The sequence below is a fragment of the Odocoileus virginianus genome, chromosome 3, assembly GCF_023699985.2.
Source record: "Odocoileus virginianus isolate 20LAN1187 ecotype Illinois chromosome 3, Ovbor_1.2, whole genome shotgun sequence".
NCBI classification, from domain to species: Eukaryota; Metazoa; Chordata; class Mammalia; order Artiodactyla; family Cervidae; genus Odocoileus; species Odocoileus virginianus.
In genome coordinates, this window is record NC_069676.1 from 54,955,143 (window position 1) to 54,974,114 (window position 18,972).

An 18,972-nucleotide genomic window follows, 5' to 3' on the forward strand; every position below is an offset into this window, starting at 1 on the left:
TGGAGCCCGCCAGCAACATCACCCAGCTGCAGGCTCTGTGCCAGGCATGGTGTGACCCGGCCTCATGGTTTCACATGGAACAGAGTGCCTCGCCCAAAGGCGTTCTCGTCTATTATGCAGACACTGCAAGATCACCCAAGGCAGCATAACAACTGGCATGCAACCTTCACCTATTTCTCATCATGGGCCAGAGGCGAGGCAACGAGGGCAGGACACCAGAGAGCCTGACGGCACATCGTAAGACTCCAAGGAAGTCAGCCAAAAAGCCGTCCCTCTCCTCTGTCGTGACGCAGGTGCAGGTGCAGAGGCAGAGCTCACCAAACTTGCAGATGCTCAGGATTCAGGTGAGAATCATGTGTACATGTGTACTCCTTCAAAACCTCGACCAGTAACTGTACTTCATCAACATTTCTTGGGGTCCAGAGGCAAAGGTACATTCATGGAAATACAAAGCTGATATATAGGACGTTTGAGTGTCCTTCTCTTTTCTGTTAGACCAGAACTGGAGTGTGGAGTTCTACTCCAGGCTACCTACCTTCAAAACGATCACCCGTAAAGATAGAAGGATGGGAAAGGGCCTTAGAGCACTGTCATGCATGAACAGTGGAAGGCGGCAGGGATGTTTAGAATGAAGGGCAGATGACTTTGGGAACACAGAGATGCTCAGAGGTGGGTTCAGTTCATTCTGTGCAGGTGCCAGGGGCAGAACTGTGCTGTGTGTTGGCTTCAGGGAGGCAGACTTGAGCCCAGCAGGCTCCTGTGGAGGCTACGGATAAGGCTGCTGCCACCCGTGGGGCTCTGGACAAAATGGATTCTCTCTGGCTTCTACTCAATGACTGCCTCAGGAACTCTGTGTCTGAAATTAGAAGGAACTCCCCAAATCTGAGCTCAATAACTGGACAACTAAGATCATGCTGGGGCTATCTGCACAAAAGTAGCTAGCTTCGCAGAATTCTGAATAATTTATTTCAATATATGCTTATATCTCCATCATAATTCTAGAATCCTCTGCTTTTGCTTTTATAACTGGTTGGATTATCGGTTTACCCTCCAATAAAACATTACATGTGAAAACAAAAGCAGGAAAAAAAAGAAATCGGTTCTCACAGACAAGGCTGGCCAGCTGCCTCATGAGATGGGCAGGCCCATGGTGCTGCAAACGTCCACACGAGGCTAGATCTAAGAGTCTCGCTTACTATACTCAGTGGCGTCTAGGATTTGGGTGGGACACGGACATACTGAGTTTCTGAGAGCTTCTCTCTAATGATACCACGAAGGGCCTTATTTTCTGTCCCCAGTGCTGACAACAGGAAGCTTTCACTAGACTGGCACCCAAGAACTGCCCTCAGATGAAGACAGCCACTTGGCCCAAAGCCTCACCCTCTGCCTGGCACCAGGGTGGGAGGGGGAGGGAGCAAAGGGAGTGATTATAAGGCCCAGACCGCTTTCACAGACCGGTCCAGCTGAGGCCTTGGTTATAGCTGCATCCCGGCATCCCTGTCCTGTCCCGCTTTGTTCACGCTGTCACAAAGCGTGAACCTGAAAGCGATGCAGCCTCCCTCTCAGAGCCTGTTTTCCAGGCCATGGGCTCTGCAGGTAGACTGGAGACCCCTGCGTGGGTCCAGGCACTGAAGTGAATATGGCTCCAGCCTGGCCCACACTGATTTACAGACTGAGCCCCTGCCTCCTCCTCCCCCACCATCCTCGTGTGCACAGATGACTATATCCCTTTGACGAGGCAAGGTCGTCAGGACTAGGGCTCAAATTCCACAATCCCCGAGCTGGTCAAACCCTGCTTTGAGGAGCGCTAAGGCTTCCCTACAGGAAGGTGACCTGGAGGATGGTGCGGGGATAGGAGAGGGCACCTATCCCCCCAAGGGATGCTCACCCCTCAGGCATCAACCAGAGCTACTATGTCTGTAATGTGTAGGGAGGCAGGCAGGTAGGTAGACATATATATAAACATGTACACAGGAGTGTATCTAGCTACCTATTTATCTGTGAAATCAGGGGCATAAGTAAGATTTTATTTGAACTACAGAACTTGCTAAGAGAGTTATAAACATTTGCCCTGATGGATGGTTCAACACCAGGTAGACACAAGATGAGACAAGGAGGGGTGGGCGTGGTCTGCTGGTTCTTGTTGTAAGTCTTAAAGAGTAAATTATTTCTTAAAAATATATACAGACTTTATTTTGAATTATTAAAATATTTCAATGCTACTTTGAGAAAAAGCACTCTAAAGATGAGGAGAAATCATTGGAAAAAAGCTTTCTTTAGCTAAGAACGTTTTTGAAACTCCCTTTTATAAACTGGATTACAGTCCATTAAATCCGTGCATTTGTTCTTTGGGAAAGAGACCCTTGCTGTGAATCTCTGGGAGGATCTAGAGCACACAGACCCCTCCCCATCTAGTGGTTCCTACACCTGTGCTGAGTGGGTCACAGAGCCCTTTCCCATCACCTCTGGGCTCCACCTGCTTCTCACCTTCCTCCGCGCTTTAATGCGCTTGTAGACGTAGTCCGAGAAGGGGCTGCAGGGGATGAAGCGGCCAGCCCCCTGGGTCACGTGCAGGTTGCCATCTTCCAGCATGATCTTGCCCTGGCAGATGACCACCAGAGGAGCCCCGCGCAGCTCCATGCCTTCGAAGATGTTGTATTCTGCAGCCTAGAGACAGGGGCGAGGGGCAAAGCCTTGGTTATGGGTATAGTGAGGAGAGAAAGAGAAACACAGTTCTCCTGGCCTTGGGATCCCGCCTTCAGCATCCCTAGGAACTGATTCAACAGGTAAGCTGGAAACAGCTTACAAACCGCCTGCAACCTTTCAGTGGGCAGAGACCTCAGGAGACAGATGCTTGCTGAGAGTGGGCTTCCTGGTGAAGAGAAGCATCCCATCTTTTGTAAGGTCCTCACATGGAAGTAAATTTTTGTCACTGGCAGGGTTCAAGAGAAAGTGAGTAACTGACAGCAATGGTGTATATGCTGTCTTGCACTGGGTGGAAGGGTTATACAACCTTTATGTCCCCACTAGCTCAAAATTCAATGCGATTTGACACAATGCTTAAGCAAAGGCCACTACCACCCAAAACGGGCTTTTCCCCTACCTTCCTCATTTATTCAGTAAGTACAAGGCACTGTTGCAAAGTGGTTAAGGATCTCGGTTTATTTTTTTTATTTTTATTTTTTTTAGGATCTCGGTTTGGAGTCAAGTTATCTGGGTTTGAATCCTAGCTTCACATTTACTTGCGGCATTATTTCATCTCTCTGTATCTCTCCTTCCTTATCTATAAAGTGGAGATAATAAAGCGTGCCACCTGGACAAGAGTGTTACAAAAATTCAACAAATTAAAAACACAGTGCCTGAAACATAAGTGCTTGAAAATACATTTTCCTAACAAATATTTTTATGCCCCATTCTGTCAGGTAGTGGTGGTGCTATGTCACGTCTGTCTCTTGCGACCCCATGGACTGTAGCCCGCCAGGCTCCTCTGTCCATGGGATTCTCCAGGCAAGATACTGGAGTGGGTTGCCATGTCCTTCTCCAGGGGAATCTTCCCGACCCAGGGATCAAATCCACATCTCTGCATCGCAAGAGGATTCTTATCCACTGAGCCACACGGGTACTAGGCTTTAACTATGATCTTTCACGTGAAATTCCTCATGAGGAGGTTATCAGAGCTATTGACTAATTTTTTTCTTGTTCTTTCTCCTTCTGGGCACCAGGTACCGTTGCACTGCTGGCCCTCCTGGAGTGAGGTATGCCCACAGGCCTGGCTTTGGCCAGCGCGGGGGGAGAGGAAGTGAGGTCCTGGGAAAGATTTCAGGGCCCCATCCTGGTCCCCGGGCTCAGCAGTCATATAGCGGAGGTAGAGAGAGTGCCTATACAGGCCCCTGTCCTCAGTGACTGTGATGGGCAGAGCCCCGCTTCACTGCCCACCCATTTTGCAAAGCAGGAGTGAGAAATAAACTGCTGAGGTTTTATATCCCTGGGAATCCAGGATGATTGGTTATTGCAACACATCCTCGCCCGATTACCCTGGCTCACCACAAACTCACATCTCTCCTGTCCCTGTTCCCCACCCATGTTCCCACCTCTGCTCCACGCCCATCCACTCAGGCCGTACCGACTGGTGGTTCTTGGCAGAGACGATCTTGACAGCATCTGGATCCCAGATCACCAGGTCGCTGTCAGAGCCCACGGATATTCTTCCCTTGCGAGGATACAGATTGAAAATCTTGGCAGCATTTGTGCTTGTCACGGCCACAAACTGGTTTTCATCCATTTTCCCTGTGGCCTGTAAAAATACACACACACAAAATGGTCCCTCCAGGGCTTCTGAGTTCAGAACAGGGTGACCACAGTTCAGTTCAGTTTAGTTACTCAGTTGTGTCTGACTCTTTGTGAACCCAAGGACTGCAGCAAGCCAGGCATCCCTGTCCATCACCAACTCCCAGAGTCTACTCAAACTCATGTCCATTGAGTCAGTGATGCCATCCAACCATCTCATCCTCTGTCGCCCCCTTCTCCTCCTGCCCTCAATCTTTCCCAGCATCAGGGTCTTCTCAAATGAGTTAGCTCTTCGCATCAGGTGGCCAAAGTATTGGAGTTTCAGCTTCAACATCAGTCCCTCCAATGATTCTATAGCCCACTGGGTGAGCTTAGGCCCAGAAATACAAAGAGGGGCTTCAGAAGTGGTGAGCACAGAAGTCCACCCAGCTACAGAATCAGCTGTAGCTCTGGACTGTCACGATCACTCAGACAAAATGGACAAATGCATGGCTGTGTGGCTTAGGATGGAATTTACTGCTCTGGAAGTATGCATGTTTTTTCCAGATATATACATACATTTACTTACTTATTTATCCCTTCTAACTCCAAAAGGGACTATAGAGATTTCAAAGTAAAAGCAAATATAACTGTGAGCCCATAGTTTAGATATTTCTATTTGCATAGGCACCCAATAAATATGAAAGAACCTTGCCCAAATGAAAACAATGGTTATCCCGGGGTTGTGGAATTCTGAGTGATTTTTTTTTTTATGTGTGAACTTTTCTATGGTTTCCAAGTGTTCTTTATTCAGCAGGTATCATGTGAGTAATTTTAAGATATGTATTACCTTTTAGCAGTTCCAGATAGTGCCAAAATAAATATACATACACATACACTCATAAATACATAACAATGTAAGAAAAGATGAAAAAAAACTAAGTTTATATGAGAAGAGACAAAAATATTTATACTTTCCCCCCTTTCAAAACAGGAAGTTTGGGTAAGGAAAGAAGAATTTAGTTTAAAATCTAGTTTTGACCTTCCTGGGAACCAAGAGGGGGAAAAAAAAAAAAAGGAAACTTGGACTACATGGTGTAGATGTGTATTTTATTTGGCTCTGAAATGAGTGTCTAGGATTTTTAAAATAAAACAGAGGGAAGTGATCAACTTAATAATGAGTTTTATAAAGGTTAGTCAAAGCTTAGGAAGTGACTTCATTTGCATGGCTGTTTTTTGTCAGCTTCTGTGATGTTAACAAGGAAAGTAAAACCACACCACTTTGCCAGAAGCCTCTGACAATTACCTGTACAGTCTGGATGACCACACAGCCCAGTGCAGGGCGTCCTTGGTGAGCAAATGACCTGAGTCTTGGTCATAGACCCCTTGCCTATCATGTCAAAGGATTATAGCCAATACTTTATTCGTACCATCAGATGAAGGATGTGTTTCTGGTTCATGTGCATGCATGCTAAGTTGCTTCAGTCATCTCTGACTCTTTGTGACCCTATGGACTGTAGCTCACCAGGCTCTTCTGTCCATGGGATTCTCCAGGTGAGAATACTGGAGTGGGTTGCCATGATGTTCTCCAGGGGATCCTCCCAACCCAGGGATCGAACCCGCATCTCTTAAGTCTCCTGCATTGACAGGCAGATTCTTTACCACTAGCACCACCTGATTCATAGTCCTTCACAATCTAGGAGGCCTTCTCAGAACCCAGCCCTCGGGCTTCATCACTCTAGAAGGGACATTCACAAACCACCTGGTTCCAGAGATACCTGGGCAGGTATGAGGCCTCATCTGCACACCCAGCGCCCCCAGGGATGAAGAGGAGCAAGGAACAGGACACTCTGATCTGGCCTCAGCTGCCCTCCTGTGACCTCCATCCTTACCACAGCTTTGTCCCAGATGACAGACATGCGCTCCTCCACACCATTGGTGCCCTCGGGAATGGCTGTGAAGTTGTCCTTCCCGATGGCTTTCTGGGCAGTGCTGAAGGTGCAGTGGGCACTCCCAGAGAGCTGCAGGTCTCCACTGGCCGAGGAAAAAGTTCCATGTGAACAAGGAGATTAGAGGCACCCCAGGGGCCCAGAAACAAGAGTCTAGGGTAAGGCTGTGGAGTGCTATGCATTGAGTTTGGAATCTTTCCCCTCCCTCTTGCCAACTGTGAACTTGGGTGATTTCTTCCCCTCCCCAGGACTCAGTTACCCCATCTGGGAAATGAGGGGAGTGGATTAGATCACTTCTTATGTAGCAGAAGTGATGGGATGAATGATGGGACGTATCCATAGAGGGCAGCAGCAAATGACTCTCCCTATGATTTTGGTTCGGTGCTCATCATGACCAGCATTAAAACTAGGGAAGTGATTTTTTGTCTCCTGGACCTTCAATTGCTCAATCTGTAAAATAGTGATGATAGCTCCTCACTCAGGGTGATGTTTGTTGTAAGGAACAATGAGATCACATGTGTAATCTCACCCTAGTGCTTGGCATACAATATGTATTAACTGCTATTACCATTACTAAAATGATTACTGGAATATCTTTTAAACTACAATGGTGGAGAGCCCACTGTCTGTGCTTAGCACTGCAGGGGAATTCCTGATGTGCTTTTCTCAAAGGAGACTCGTCTAGCTGATGGATGGGCGGCCCTGGTCCTCATTCCACTGGCCCCAAGACGTCTCCACACAACACCCACTGCTTGTCATTCTGCACCAACCTGGCCAGCAAGGAGTTGATGTAGTCTGGAGTGGTCGGGTCAGGACTCAGAGGTGGAGATGTCACAAATGCAGCCGCCTTGGCCCAGTTCTTGCTCCAGTAATGGGTCCCATCCGTGCCCAGGCTGGCAGTGATGGGCTCACCAAAGACCACGTTTCCTGGAAGGGGTGGGTGAGAGGCAATAGGTTTGCATAATGTATGTGTTGCCCTGGGACAGGCTTAGATAATCATGGCCCCTACTCAGCCTTCTCAAGGATGTGGCTCTGAGTCAAGCAGGTAGGATTCAAGTGCATATTCCCAGCTTTTCTAAGCCTTTACTTTTCTATCTTCTAAATGGGAACAATTTTGTATTTGGTAGAAGCCACTAGTTGCAAGATGCAGCATGCATTCATGCTCAGTGGCTCAGTCATGCCCAACTCTTTGAGACGCCATGAACTGTAGCCCACCAGGCTCCTCTGTCAGTGGGATTTTCCAGGCAAGAAAATGAGTGGATTGCCATTTCCTTCTCCAGGGAAATCTTTCTGATTCAGGGATCGAACATTGCCTGCATTAGCAGGCAGATTCTTTACCACTGAGCCACCTGGGAAGCCTCGTAAGATGCAGCATTTATTCTCAAATTTTGAGATAAATTTAAAATTTGAAGCAAAAGAAAAAGTATATACATTAACTGTTAAGATTCATCCTCATTTCAGAAATGTGAAAATGTGGAATAAATCGGTCCTGGAATTGATGATATAAGACAATGTCTACTTCCCAGACTTGTGAAAATGAAGGGTCTGGCATATACAGAGTGTCTGGCACTTGGGAGATGCTAAGGAAAAGTGATTTCTTTACACTTCGTACTCCTTTCCAGTGTAGAGTCCAAGCCCCATATGTGCCCACGTCATTGGAAACTGCTAGATTCTGCTGCTGCATGGACACGCTTAGGCTCCACAAAGTAACACCCATTCCCATGGATGACAGTCTCATGATCTTTTTTCCCATTATGTTTGTTACTCCTTAACCTATGGCAACAAAGGAATTTGCTCAAGGACACCCAACAACCTGGGACACAGCAAAGATGAGGCTGGCTTCTAGGACCTTGTTTTTGGAAAGAGGGGCTGAAATGCCCAAACCAAGAAGACAGGAGGAAGGATACTGGAACACACACTGACCTAAGCTGAGCTTCTTAAAGAAGGGATGGTGATACAGAAGGCAAATGCCATCTCATAGAGGGTGGGATGGTACCAAGTGTCTTTGTGCCAGATTCTCAGGCTAAAGATGCTGGTGCAGCCCTCGGCTTCTTTAAGTTTGGTCCTCCACCTTCCACATTCAGGTTCCCCACAAGATGGACATCTAAGAAGGCTCTATGGCCAAGACTACAGGTTTTGCCTAGGTTCAACTCCAATCAAATGATTTTGGTTGCCTGTATTGGGAAGAATTGTAAATATGCTCTGGTGTCACTAGAGAACACTCATGATTGACTTGCAATGTCTGCCACGTGCAAAATAAGAAAGCAATGGCAAAGATTCCTACAAGACAGTCCTGCTCCTTGGGATGGTAGTGAGAAGGATCCACACAGGACTAATGAGAATTTCAAGGGCTCTCCAAAAATATTTACCAAACTAAAGCAACAAAGAAATGAAGAAATGAAAAGCAAGCACTCAAATACTATTAAGAGGAATATGAACTTAAACATGGGTGCCTCTCCCTTTGGACTATCTTTAGATGGAGGACTAGAATAAGCAAAGATTGTAATTTACTACAACTAGATTTGGAGTCTAGCTCTCCCAGCTGGGAGATTCTGGACAAGATGGGCTTCAATTTCCTTATTGGAAAAATGGTGACAACAAATGCCAACTTCTCAGAGTCCTTCATGAGTTCTACATAACAATACATTAAAGTAGTGCTCTCAGGGCAAGGCATAGCATTGGTCCTCACTAAACTGAAATTCCTAATGTTGTTTCTGAGCAGCCAGGCAGACATGCTACAGAGCACTTGGGGATTAAACACCCTGGGGCTTAAATTCCTCTGGTCCAGAGGGAAGAATGAATTCTATCATGCTCTGTCTTCTCGTTCTGAATGCTCCTGTCTCTCCCTGAGGATGACAGTTCATGACATGTTTATTGGCTTCAATCTCAGCAGCCAGTCTTTCATCACTAAAGTGATGCCTTCCTTCCACCTTGGAGACCAAGCTGTACTAGTTCTCCCTGCTAGAGCCATGATCCAAAAGGCTAAGGGTGAAGAATTTTTCTACATGAAATTTAAAACAAGACTCAGCATACAGTTGAGACACCCTGTCTTTGAAGCCCCCAGGTCATCCAAGAATGGGTCCCAGGCTGGATGCAGCCACCAGCAGAAGGCACAAGAGGCTGAGGATGGTAGGTGGCCAGGGGGAGAGGTATGGGGGTGTCCTCCATGAACTTTTCTTTTCCTTTCTTTTTTTGGCTCCATGGCAGGTGGGATCTTAGTTCCCCAACCAGTGATATAACTTGTTCCCCTGCATTGGAAGCACAGTAGTCCCCACTACCAGGGATCCCTTCTCCTTTTTCCTTTTTTTCCCTTCTTGAAGACTGGGTAAGGAACACTGGACTGCTTTCCTGGTTCTGTCCCGAAGACTCATATCCAGCGGAGCAGCCATGCCGTATCATATGGAGACACTTAGAAGCCGAAAGAGAAACAGCAGGCTTCCTGTGAGCAGGGTAAGGCAGGCGGTGCCCAGAACTGGCCAGCTAGAAAGGCTGTCAGGGCAATGAGGAAGCTTCCCCTCCCAGAAGAAAAGGGTCTCCTCTGCCGGAAGACCGGGCAGCCACACACTCGGCCGTCAGTCAGCTGGGACTATTTTTATCCCCCTCAGACACTCACATGTGGAGTTTCACAGACCAGTTCTGAGTTTGGGAAATGAGTCGCTCATCGTGGGTCTCCCCACATGGCGGGCATGATCGTATAGCTGGGCCTAGGACACCCTCCCTTGCAACTAAACACAAACCCCTACGGCCGCTAGGTCTCAACCCACTCTGTTCACCGGTGGGCCCATTGAGGTGCCACTGATGACAACAGAGAGCAAGAAACCAAGCTCTGAAATGAAGATAAGCTTGAGCTTGGCACAAGGTGACCACAGGAAGCTAAGTTAACAGCCATGGAGGAAGGAAGCAGATATCAGCAGGTCTTGATCACAGAGCTTGGGGTCATGCCAGCCATATCGTAGCTGGATATGGTATGGAGACCTGCTCTGAAATAACCAGCGCTGACCTGCATGGCTCAGGGGGTGGGAACCCCTGCACTCCCTACCCTCAACCCCAGCCAATGACACCATCTCCGGAGCAGATACCGGTTCAGAGATGAACCCACGTCTGAAGCCAAGGCAATGGCAGTCTTCCTGGGGACTTTTGCTTGAGCTGTTGGAAAAGATATTCTCCACTCCTTCACCATGCCCCCACCAACTGGGGAGGACAACAGCACCTTTTAGCATTAATTCTTGTCACTGTTCATACTGAAGATAAAGCCAAAAGAGAAGAAAGCAGAGTCCAGAAAGGAGTAAGAGTGACAGAGCCATAATAGTGTTGTTTAAATCCCTTGATCCAGCCATGCCTAAAACACCTTCAGCTTCACCTTCAGTTTAAGTCCGTTTGGCTGGGATTCTGACTGCTGCACTCAATATAATCCTGACTAATATGTCCATTTATAAAGTTCAGATAATATGAACTGAAAGTGAAAGATCACAGGAGAAAAAAGATGTACCAACTCTCCAAAGAACAGATTCAAGCTGTATCATCTCAGGCAGATTACTTACCCTTCCTGAGTTTCAGTTTACTCATCTGCAAGTAGAAGAAACACTGAGATCCTGCCATCCATACAGGATACAGAAGGACTCAACGGGCTAATAAGGATGAAGGGCTTCCCAGAGAGCAAGGCAATGAGCCAAATAGGCACCGCTGATACAGGACAGCTGGGGGGAAGGAGCCACATGGCTCTTTAGGGGCTCTGAGATCTTTGGAGCCCAAATCACCTTTTTTCCTGGCTTGCGAGATGAGGTCGGCCGCACTCTTGCTCATGACCTTTGTGACGTAGAGAGGACAGTTGGTTTGGCTAGCAATGGTGATGGCACGGAACACAGCCTCAGCTTCCAGCTGCAAGAAACAATCCCTGGGAGTCAAAGGGAGCAGGACCATCTCCAAGCGCCACGCCCAGCCTCCACAGACTGAGAATGCAGTGCTGCACGGAGGTTACAAGCCTTGGGGACCCTGGACCTCCACACCCTGGATCCAAACCTCCTATCTGTGGCTTCCAACTCTGTCCCTTCACTGGGCATCTCAGAGCCCCGCCCCTCTCCTGGGAAGTGGAGATCAGGAGGGTGTGTAAGCAGGGGTTAGGTGAGAGCAGTGCCTGGACAGAGGGGGCACTGCATCATGGCCTCTTTTCTCCTCTTCCTGTGATTATCACAAGGGCCGCACATAATGGAAGCCTTTGCTCCCCAATCTGCCCAGGACAGAATCCCTGGGCAAAACATAACCCCAACAGCAGTATGTATAAATAACCAGTTAAGGCTGCCTGTGTGCATGCTAAGTTGCTTCAGTCATGTCCAAGTCTTTGCAACCCTATGGATTGTAGCCCGCAGGGCTCCTCTGTCCAAGGAATTCACTCCAGCCAAGAATACTGGAATGGGTTGCCATGCCTTCCTCCAGGGGATCTTCCTGATCCAGGGATCAAACCCATGTCTCTTACATCTCCTGCCTTGGCAGGTGGGTTCTTTACCACTAGCACCACCTGGGAAGCCCCCAGTGAAGGCTGCTGCTGCTGCTAAGTCGCTTCAGTCATGTCCAATTCTGTGCAACCCCATAGACGGCAACCTACCAGGCTCCCCCGTCCCTGGGATTCTCTAGGCAAGAACACTGGAGTGGGTTGCCATTTCCTTCTCCAAGGCATGAAGGTGAAAAGTGAAAGTGAAGTCGCTCAGTCAGGTCTGACTCAGCGACCCCATGGACTGCAGCCTACCAGGCTCCTCCGTCCATGGGATTTTCCAGGCAAGCATACTAGAGTGGGGTGCCACTGCCTTCTCCGCCAGTGAAGGCTACTAGATATTAAATCCTTTCCTGGATGGTCAGCAATGGGTCAGTTCTTGCAGGCATTTCTTATACTAATCATCCCCAGGCTTCTTAACTCCAAGATTTCCTTTATTACTGATCTCCTCCAGCCACCCTAATGTAGAAGTCATGTTTTTGAACATGCCAACCAACACAATTGACTGTAGTTAAGTAAGAAATAATGATTCTTCCCCTGTTCTATTAACAAAGCAGGATCTTAGAGCTTGGCCCCTTCTCATGAGTTGGGTACAAGTCCTGAGTCTGCCACTTAGAAGCTGGGTAACCTCAGGAATGTTACACAACCTCCCAAAGGCTCAGTTTCCTCGTCTGTGAAGTGGGGATAATAATAGGACCTGACATACAGAGCTATTGAGAGGACTAAAATAGTTCATCCTTGTAAGGCAATGAGCCCAATCCTGGAACAAGGCAAGTGTTCCCTGAAGGCTGGCTATTTGGCTGTATGGCTGATGACAGCTTCTGACCAGAGGGAGAGAGCCTGTATTACTACCGAAAACCCGAATTAAGTCCAATTCAGCCCAAAGCAGACATGCTGGCATTTTTCCTTTCAATTGGCCACAGTTTCTTTTTGGACAAATATGACACTCTGGTTAGCCATGCAGCCCAACACTTTTAAAAATATCAAAATAGCTTGCAGATAGACGCCTAATGTTTTTATAATGCAAACCAGTCACTGCCCTTGGTGGGTGCGGCTTAGCAAACAGACTCTAAGCACTTGGCTGGTGCAGCTAGCATCCTCCAGGCTGCTCTGTTCCACGTGGCAAGATCAAGATCCCGGAGCCCGGAGCACAAGTGACTGTGGCCACCTTCCTGAAGCACCCAGACATCACAGGAGCTATCTCTGAGCTTTGGCTTCAGCTCTCTGAACAGCATCACTCAAGATGCTCTCTAGGTGTGCTTTGACCTCAAGAGGGGCTGCTTCTCGTATGTCGAGGCCTCCTTCTTCGTGCCTATGCTGACCACTCCAGCTCCCCCACGACCACGGTCCCAGCCTTTTTGATCTCATCTGCCCCCCACCCACCCCTGCCACCCTGAGCACTGCAGGGTTTTCAGCACCTTGACAACACGACTATCTTTGGAAGGTTACATCACCCTCCAACTTCACCCACAAGGGCTTCCAGGGTTGTGGAGATCTATGGCTGAGAGGCTTTTTACTAAAAAGGAGACAGGAACAGGGAGGAAGGGTGGGATGGGGGGGGTTGGAAAAACAAACCAAGGAACAAAAATAGACTTTGCCCAGAAATCCCCTGGCTGCTGCTGTAGGAATCTGTCTTGCCAGCACATCTCCACAGTGACCAGCATTTAAGACAAGTTGCACAAACTGCTGATCACCCTGGCCTGCTCACACCGGGTGTTTTCCAGTCCTTCAAGCATGATGGCCAGTGGTTTCATCTCTCTTGAGCTCCAGCTTCTTTACGTAACAGTAATAGCCAGTACTCAGACCAGGGAAAGGTACCAGGGACTTGCTATGCAGGAGACAGACTTTTCAGGAACGCTTTGACCAAAACCTTGATCACAAAATTACAAATTATTTCAACCAACAACAAAAATAGCATTAAAAACATGGAGTTTCTAGGGTGCTGATAATGTTCTGTTTCTCCAACTGGGTGGTAGTTGTACGTGTGTTCAGTTTGGGAAAATCCATCGTACCTTTATGATAGGAATACTTTTCTCTATGTGTGCTATATTTTCTTTCTTTAAAAAGACCCTAACAGAGACGAACAATGGGAATATTGTGATTTCTGGTTATGGTTCCTTCTCCTATCTGTATTTAAAAAATTCTGTTAACTGGAATAAAATTGTTTTATAATATTGTGTGGGTTTCTGCTGTACAACATGAATCAGCCATACCTATGTATATATCCCCTCCTTCTCTTCCCCCCATCCCACCCCTCAAGGTCATCACAGAAGACCAGGCTGGGCTCCCAGTGTTAATAGCACCTTCTCACCAGCTATCTATTTTACACATGATAGTGTACGAATGTCGATGCTACTTTTTCCACTTGTCCTACCCTCTGCTTCCTCTGCCGTGTCCACAAATCCTTTCTCTAAACCTGCATCTCCATTCCTTCCCTGCAAATAGGTTCATCAATACCATTTTCCTAGAACACATATACTAATATATGATTCATATATGATATTTGTCTTTCTCTTTCTGACTTACTTCACTCTGTATAACAGGCTCTAGATTCATCCACCTCACTAGAACTCACTCAAATTCCTTCTTTTTTATGACTGAGCAATATTCCATTGTATATATGTACCACAGTTTCTTTATCCATCTCCTACCTGTTGCAGGATGCCGGGCTTGGAATGATAAAACAGGAAAGGGTTCACTTCATTGACACAGAGGGCCTGGAATTCCCTCCAGGTGCCAGGCTGGTCTCTGAAAGCCAATGTGCTCTCAGGCCTATGGGCAGCCAGTTTCCAGCTCTAGGCCTGTGCCAGCCACTGAACTTGCTGACAGCCCAGACGTCCAACCAGCCACTAGTTACCATTCATTCACTCTTTAGCTCCTAAGCAGTGACACTAATCAGCATGCATCTTACACGTGGGAAACGTATACCTGGATGTCCTTGTCACCATATACAAATCAACAGACATCATGCCTATGAAAAACCCATTCAGCCCACTATCAATATGGGCTGATGTTGTGCAGGACTCAAAATAGAATATGGAATAAAAGAAGAAGTGGAAACGTCTCTGGGCTTCACACTGATTAAGAAAGGATTTAAATATTTACCGCTATTTAAATATAATCCTACTGAGGTATTGTAGAGTGCCCTCCGACTTGTACACTCTTTAGAGAGGTCAGGGGTCAGAAATAAGTATTTTCCTTCCATTCCCTTCTAATTTTCTCAGGGGCCTTGAGTTGGGTCAGTCAGACATGGTCTTTGGAAGAAATGTCCCAGTTTCTGTCTCGCCTTCACAGAGTCCCAGCACCTTTCAAAGGAGTTTGTTCACACAGCTTATGTGTGTGTGCTGAGGGAGGGGGAGCTAGATGCAAACACCACAATATAAAATGGGCAGCAGGACACTTAAAATGGGTAACAAGGTCCTACTGTACAGCACAGGAAACGCTACTCAATGTTACACGGCAGCATGGACTGGGGGGAGTTTGGGGGAGAATGGATACATGTATATGTATGGCTGAGTCCCTCTGCTGCCCACCAGATACTATCACAATGTTGTTAATCAGCTTTACTCCAATATAAAAGAAAGTTTTAAAAAATCAAAATAAAATGGGCAGCAGGCCATAAATCAGGTCGCTGTGATAACAGGAGTCTCCCAGAAGATGCTGCTAAAAAAATAAAGAAGAGCCTCCATTGCTCCTACTTCTCTCCCTGCCCCCCCAAACCCCACCCCCACCCCCCATGCTCCTGAAAATTACCTCCTCTGGTCTGCTCAGCACATGGCCTTCTGGGCCAGTTATCCCCATTTCCAACATCCGGGTTTGCTCCTAGAATGAGAAAGGAATAGAGAACAATTTTTATATGAGCTCAACTGAAGCCTGAAACAGTATGAAACAGTAGGAAAAGGCAAAAAGACAGGACACTGAAAGATGAACTCCCCAAGTCAGTAGGTGCCCAATATGCTACTGGAGATCAGTGGAAAAATAACTCCAGAAAGAATAAACAGATGGAGCCAAAGCAAAAACAATACCCACTTGTGAATGTGACTGGTGATGGAAGTAAAGTTCAATGCTGTAAAGAGCAATATTGCAAGGGAACCTGGAATGTTAGGTCCATGAATCAAGGCAAATTGGAAGTGGTCAGACAGGAGATGGAAAGAGTGAATATCGACATTTTAGGAATCAGTGAAATAAAATGGACTGGAATGGGTGAATTTAACTCATGACGATTATATCTACTACTGTGGGCAAGAATCCCTGAGAAGAATAGAGTAGCCATCATAGTCAACAGAAGAGTCCAAAATGCAGTACTGGATGCAGTCTCCAAAATGACAGAATGATCTCTGTTCCTTTCCAAGGCAAACCATTCAATATCACAGTGATTCAAGTCTAGGCCCCAACCAGTAATGCTGAAGAAGCTAAAGCTGAACTGTTCTATGAAGACCTACAAGACCTTCTAGAACTAACACCCAAAAAATGCCTTTTCATTGTAGAGGACTGGAATGCAAAAGTAGGAAGTCAAGAGATACCTGGAATGACAGGCAAATTTGGCCTTGGAGTACAGAATGAAGCAGGGCAAAGGCTAACAGAGTTCTGCCAAGAGAACGCACTGGTCATAGCAAACACCCTCTTCCAACAACACAAGAGAAGACTCTACACATGGACATTATCAGATGGTCAATACTGAAATCAGATTGATTATATTCCTTGCAGCCAAAGATGGAAAAGCTCTATACAGTCAGCAAAAACAAGACTGGGAACGGACTGTGGCTCAGATCATGAACTCCTTTTTGCCAAATTCTGACTTAAATTGAAGAAAGTAGGGAAAACCACTAGACCATTCAGGTATGACCTAAATCAAATCCCTTAGGATTATACAGTGGAAGTGAGAAATAGATCAGATCTAATCAAGGGATTAGATCTGATAGACAGAGTGCCTGAAGAGCTATGGATGGAGGCTCATGACATTGTACAAGAGGCAGTGATCAAGACCATCCCCAAGAAAAAAGAAATGCAAAAAGGCAAAATGGTTGTCTGGAGGCCTTACAAGCATTTGTGAAAAGAAGAGATGCAAAAGGCAAAGGAGAAAACAAAAGATATACCCATTTGAATGCAGAGTTCCAAAAAATAGCAAGGAGAGATAAGAAAGCCTTCCTCAGTGAGCAATGCAAAGAAATAGAGGGAAACAATAGAATGGGAAGACTAGAGGTCTCTTCAAGAAAATTAGAGATACCAAGGGAATATTTCATGCAAAGAAGGGCACAATATAGGACAGAAATGGTATGGACCTAACAGAAGCAGAAGATATTAAGAAGAGGTGGCAAGAATACACAGAAGAACTATATAAAAAAGATCTTCATGACCCAGATAACCACGATGATGTGATCACTCACCTAGAACCAGACATCCTGGAATGAGAAGTCAAGTGGGGCTTAGGAAGCATCACTACGAACAAAGCTAGTGGAGGTGATAGAATTCCAGTTGAGCTATTTCAAATCCTAAAAGAGGATGCTGTGAAAGTGCTACACTCAATATGTCAGCATATTTGGAAAACTCAGCAATGGCCAAAGGACTGGAAAAGGTCAGTTTTCATTCCAGTCCCAAAGAAAGGCAATGCCAAAGAATGTTCAAACTATCACACAATTGCACTCATCTCACATGCTAGCAAAGTAATGCTCAAAATTCTCCAAGTCAGGCTTCAACAGTACGTGACCTGTGAACTTCCAGATGTTCAAGCTGGATTTAGAAAAGGCAGAAGAATCAGAGACCAAATTGCTAACATCTGTTGGATCACCGAAAAAGTAAGAGAATTCCAGAAAAACATCTATTTCTGCTTTATTGACTATGCCAAAGCCTTTGACTGTGTGGATCACAACAAACTGTGGAAAAATTCTTAAAGAGATGGGAATACCAGACCAGTTGACCTATCTCTTGAGAAACCTGTTTGCAAGTCAGGAAGCAACAGTTAGAACTGGACATGGAACAATAGAGTGGTTCCAAATAGGAAAAGGAGTATGTCAAGGCTATATATTGTCACCTTGCTTATTTAACTTATATGCAGAGTACATCATAAAAAATGATGGACTGGATGAAGCAAAAGCTGGAATCAAGATTGCTGGGAGAAATATCAATAACCTCAGCTATGCAGATGACACCACCCTTATGGCAGGAAGCGAAGAGGAACTAAAGAGCCTGTTGATGAGAGTGAAAGAGAAGACAGAAAAAGTAGGCTGAAAGCTCAACATTCAGAAAGCTAAGATCATGGCATCTGGTCCCATCACTTCATGGCAAATAGATGGGGAAACAATGGAAACAGTGACAGGCTTTATTTTTTTGGGCTCCAGAATCACTACAGATGGTGATTGAAGCCATGAAATTAAAAGACACTGACTCCTTGGAAGAAAAGCTATGACCAACATAGACAGCATATTAAAAAGCAGAGACATTACTTTGCCAACAAAGGTCCATCTAATCAAAGCTGTGGTTTTTTCCAGTAGTCATGTACGGATGTAAGAGTTGAACTGTAAAGAAAGTTGAGTGCTGAAAATTGATGCCTTTGAACTGTAGTGTTGGAGAAGATTCTTGAGAGTCCTTTGGACTGCAAGGAAATCAAACCAGTCCATCCTAAAGGAAATCAGTCCTGAATATTCATTGGAAGGACTGATGCTGAAGCTGAAACTCTAATACTTTGGCCACATGATGGGAAGAACTGACTCATTGGAAAAGACCCTAATGCTGGGAAAGATTGAAGATGGGAGGCAAAGGGGACGACAGAGAATGACATGGTTGGACGGCATCACTGACTCAATGGACATGAGTTTAGTTTGAGTTAAGCTCTGGGAGCTGGTAATGGACAGGGAAGCCTGGTGCGCTGCAGTCCATGGGGTCGCAAAGAGTCAGACACGACTGAGCGACTGAACTGAACTGAACTGAACTGAGGCTTGAAAAAGTGATGCTGGAATAGTCTAAGCTAAAGATGGTCCACCCACCACCTGCATCAGAATCTCCTGAGTTGCTTTTGTAAAAGTGCAGATGTCTGCTGTACCCAGGTCTCCCAAATCAGAATATACGAGGTAGAATCGAGGATTCTGCATTTTAATAAGCCCCTCAGACTCTCATGCTTTAAATGGATGGTTACAATAAGCGGATTCAGCATTTAACCAGACAAAATAACGCCTCTAAATACAGCATTACCTGACTTAGCCTTTTGGTCAAATTCTATTTAACTAGGTTGTGGAGCTCTCTACCCCTCATGACTGATGGCTAAATTCCCCA

The 18,972-nt window shown here is 46.2% G+C and overlaps 1 protein-coding gene across 7 annotated transcripts in view; it reads right to left on the minus strand.

Annotated features, from left to right (window-relative positions):
- DPYSL3 (dihydropyrimidinase like 3) overlaps positions 1-18,972 on the minus strand; it is a 117,179-nt gene that overhangs the window by 5,461 nt on the left and 92,746 nt on the right. For all 7 annotated transcript variants that reach the window (XM_070465597.1, XM_070465601.1, XM_070465600.1 and 4 more), the window contains 6 exons: positions 15,457-15,525; positions 10,973-11,093; positions 6,986-7,142; positions 6,159-6,300; positions 4,124-4,294; positions 2,488-2,667 (listed from right to left, as the gene is read on the minus strand). In XM_070465597.1, coding sequence (XP_070321698.1) covers positions 2,488-2,667; positions 4,124-4,294; positions 6,159-6,300; positions 6,986-7,142; positions 10,973-11,093; positions 15,457-15,525 — 840 coding nt within the window. The remainder of the gene's footprint in view (positions 1-2,487; positions 2,668-4,123; positions 4,295-6,158; positions 6,301-6,985; positions 7,143-10,972; positions 11,094-15,456; positions 15,526-18,972) is intronic.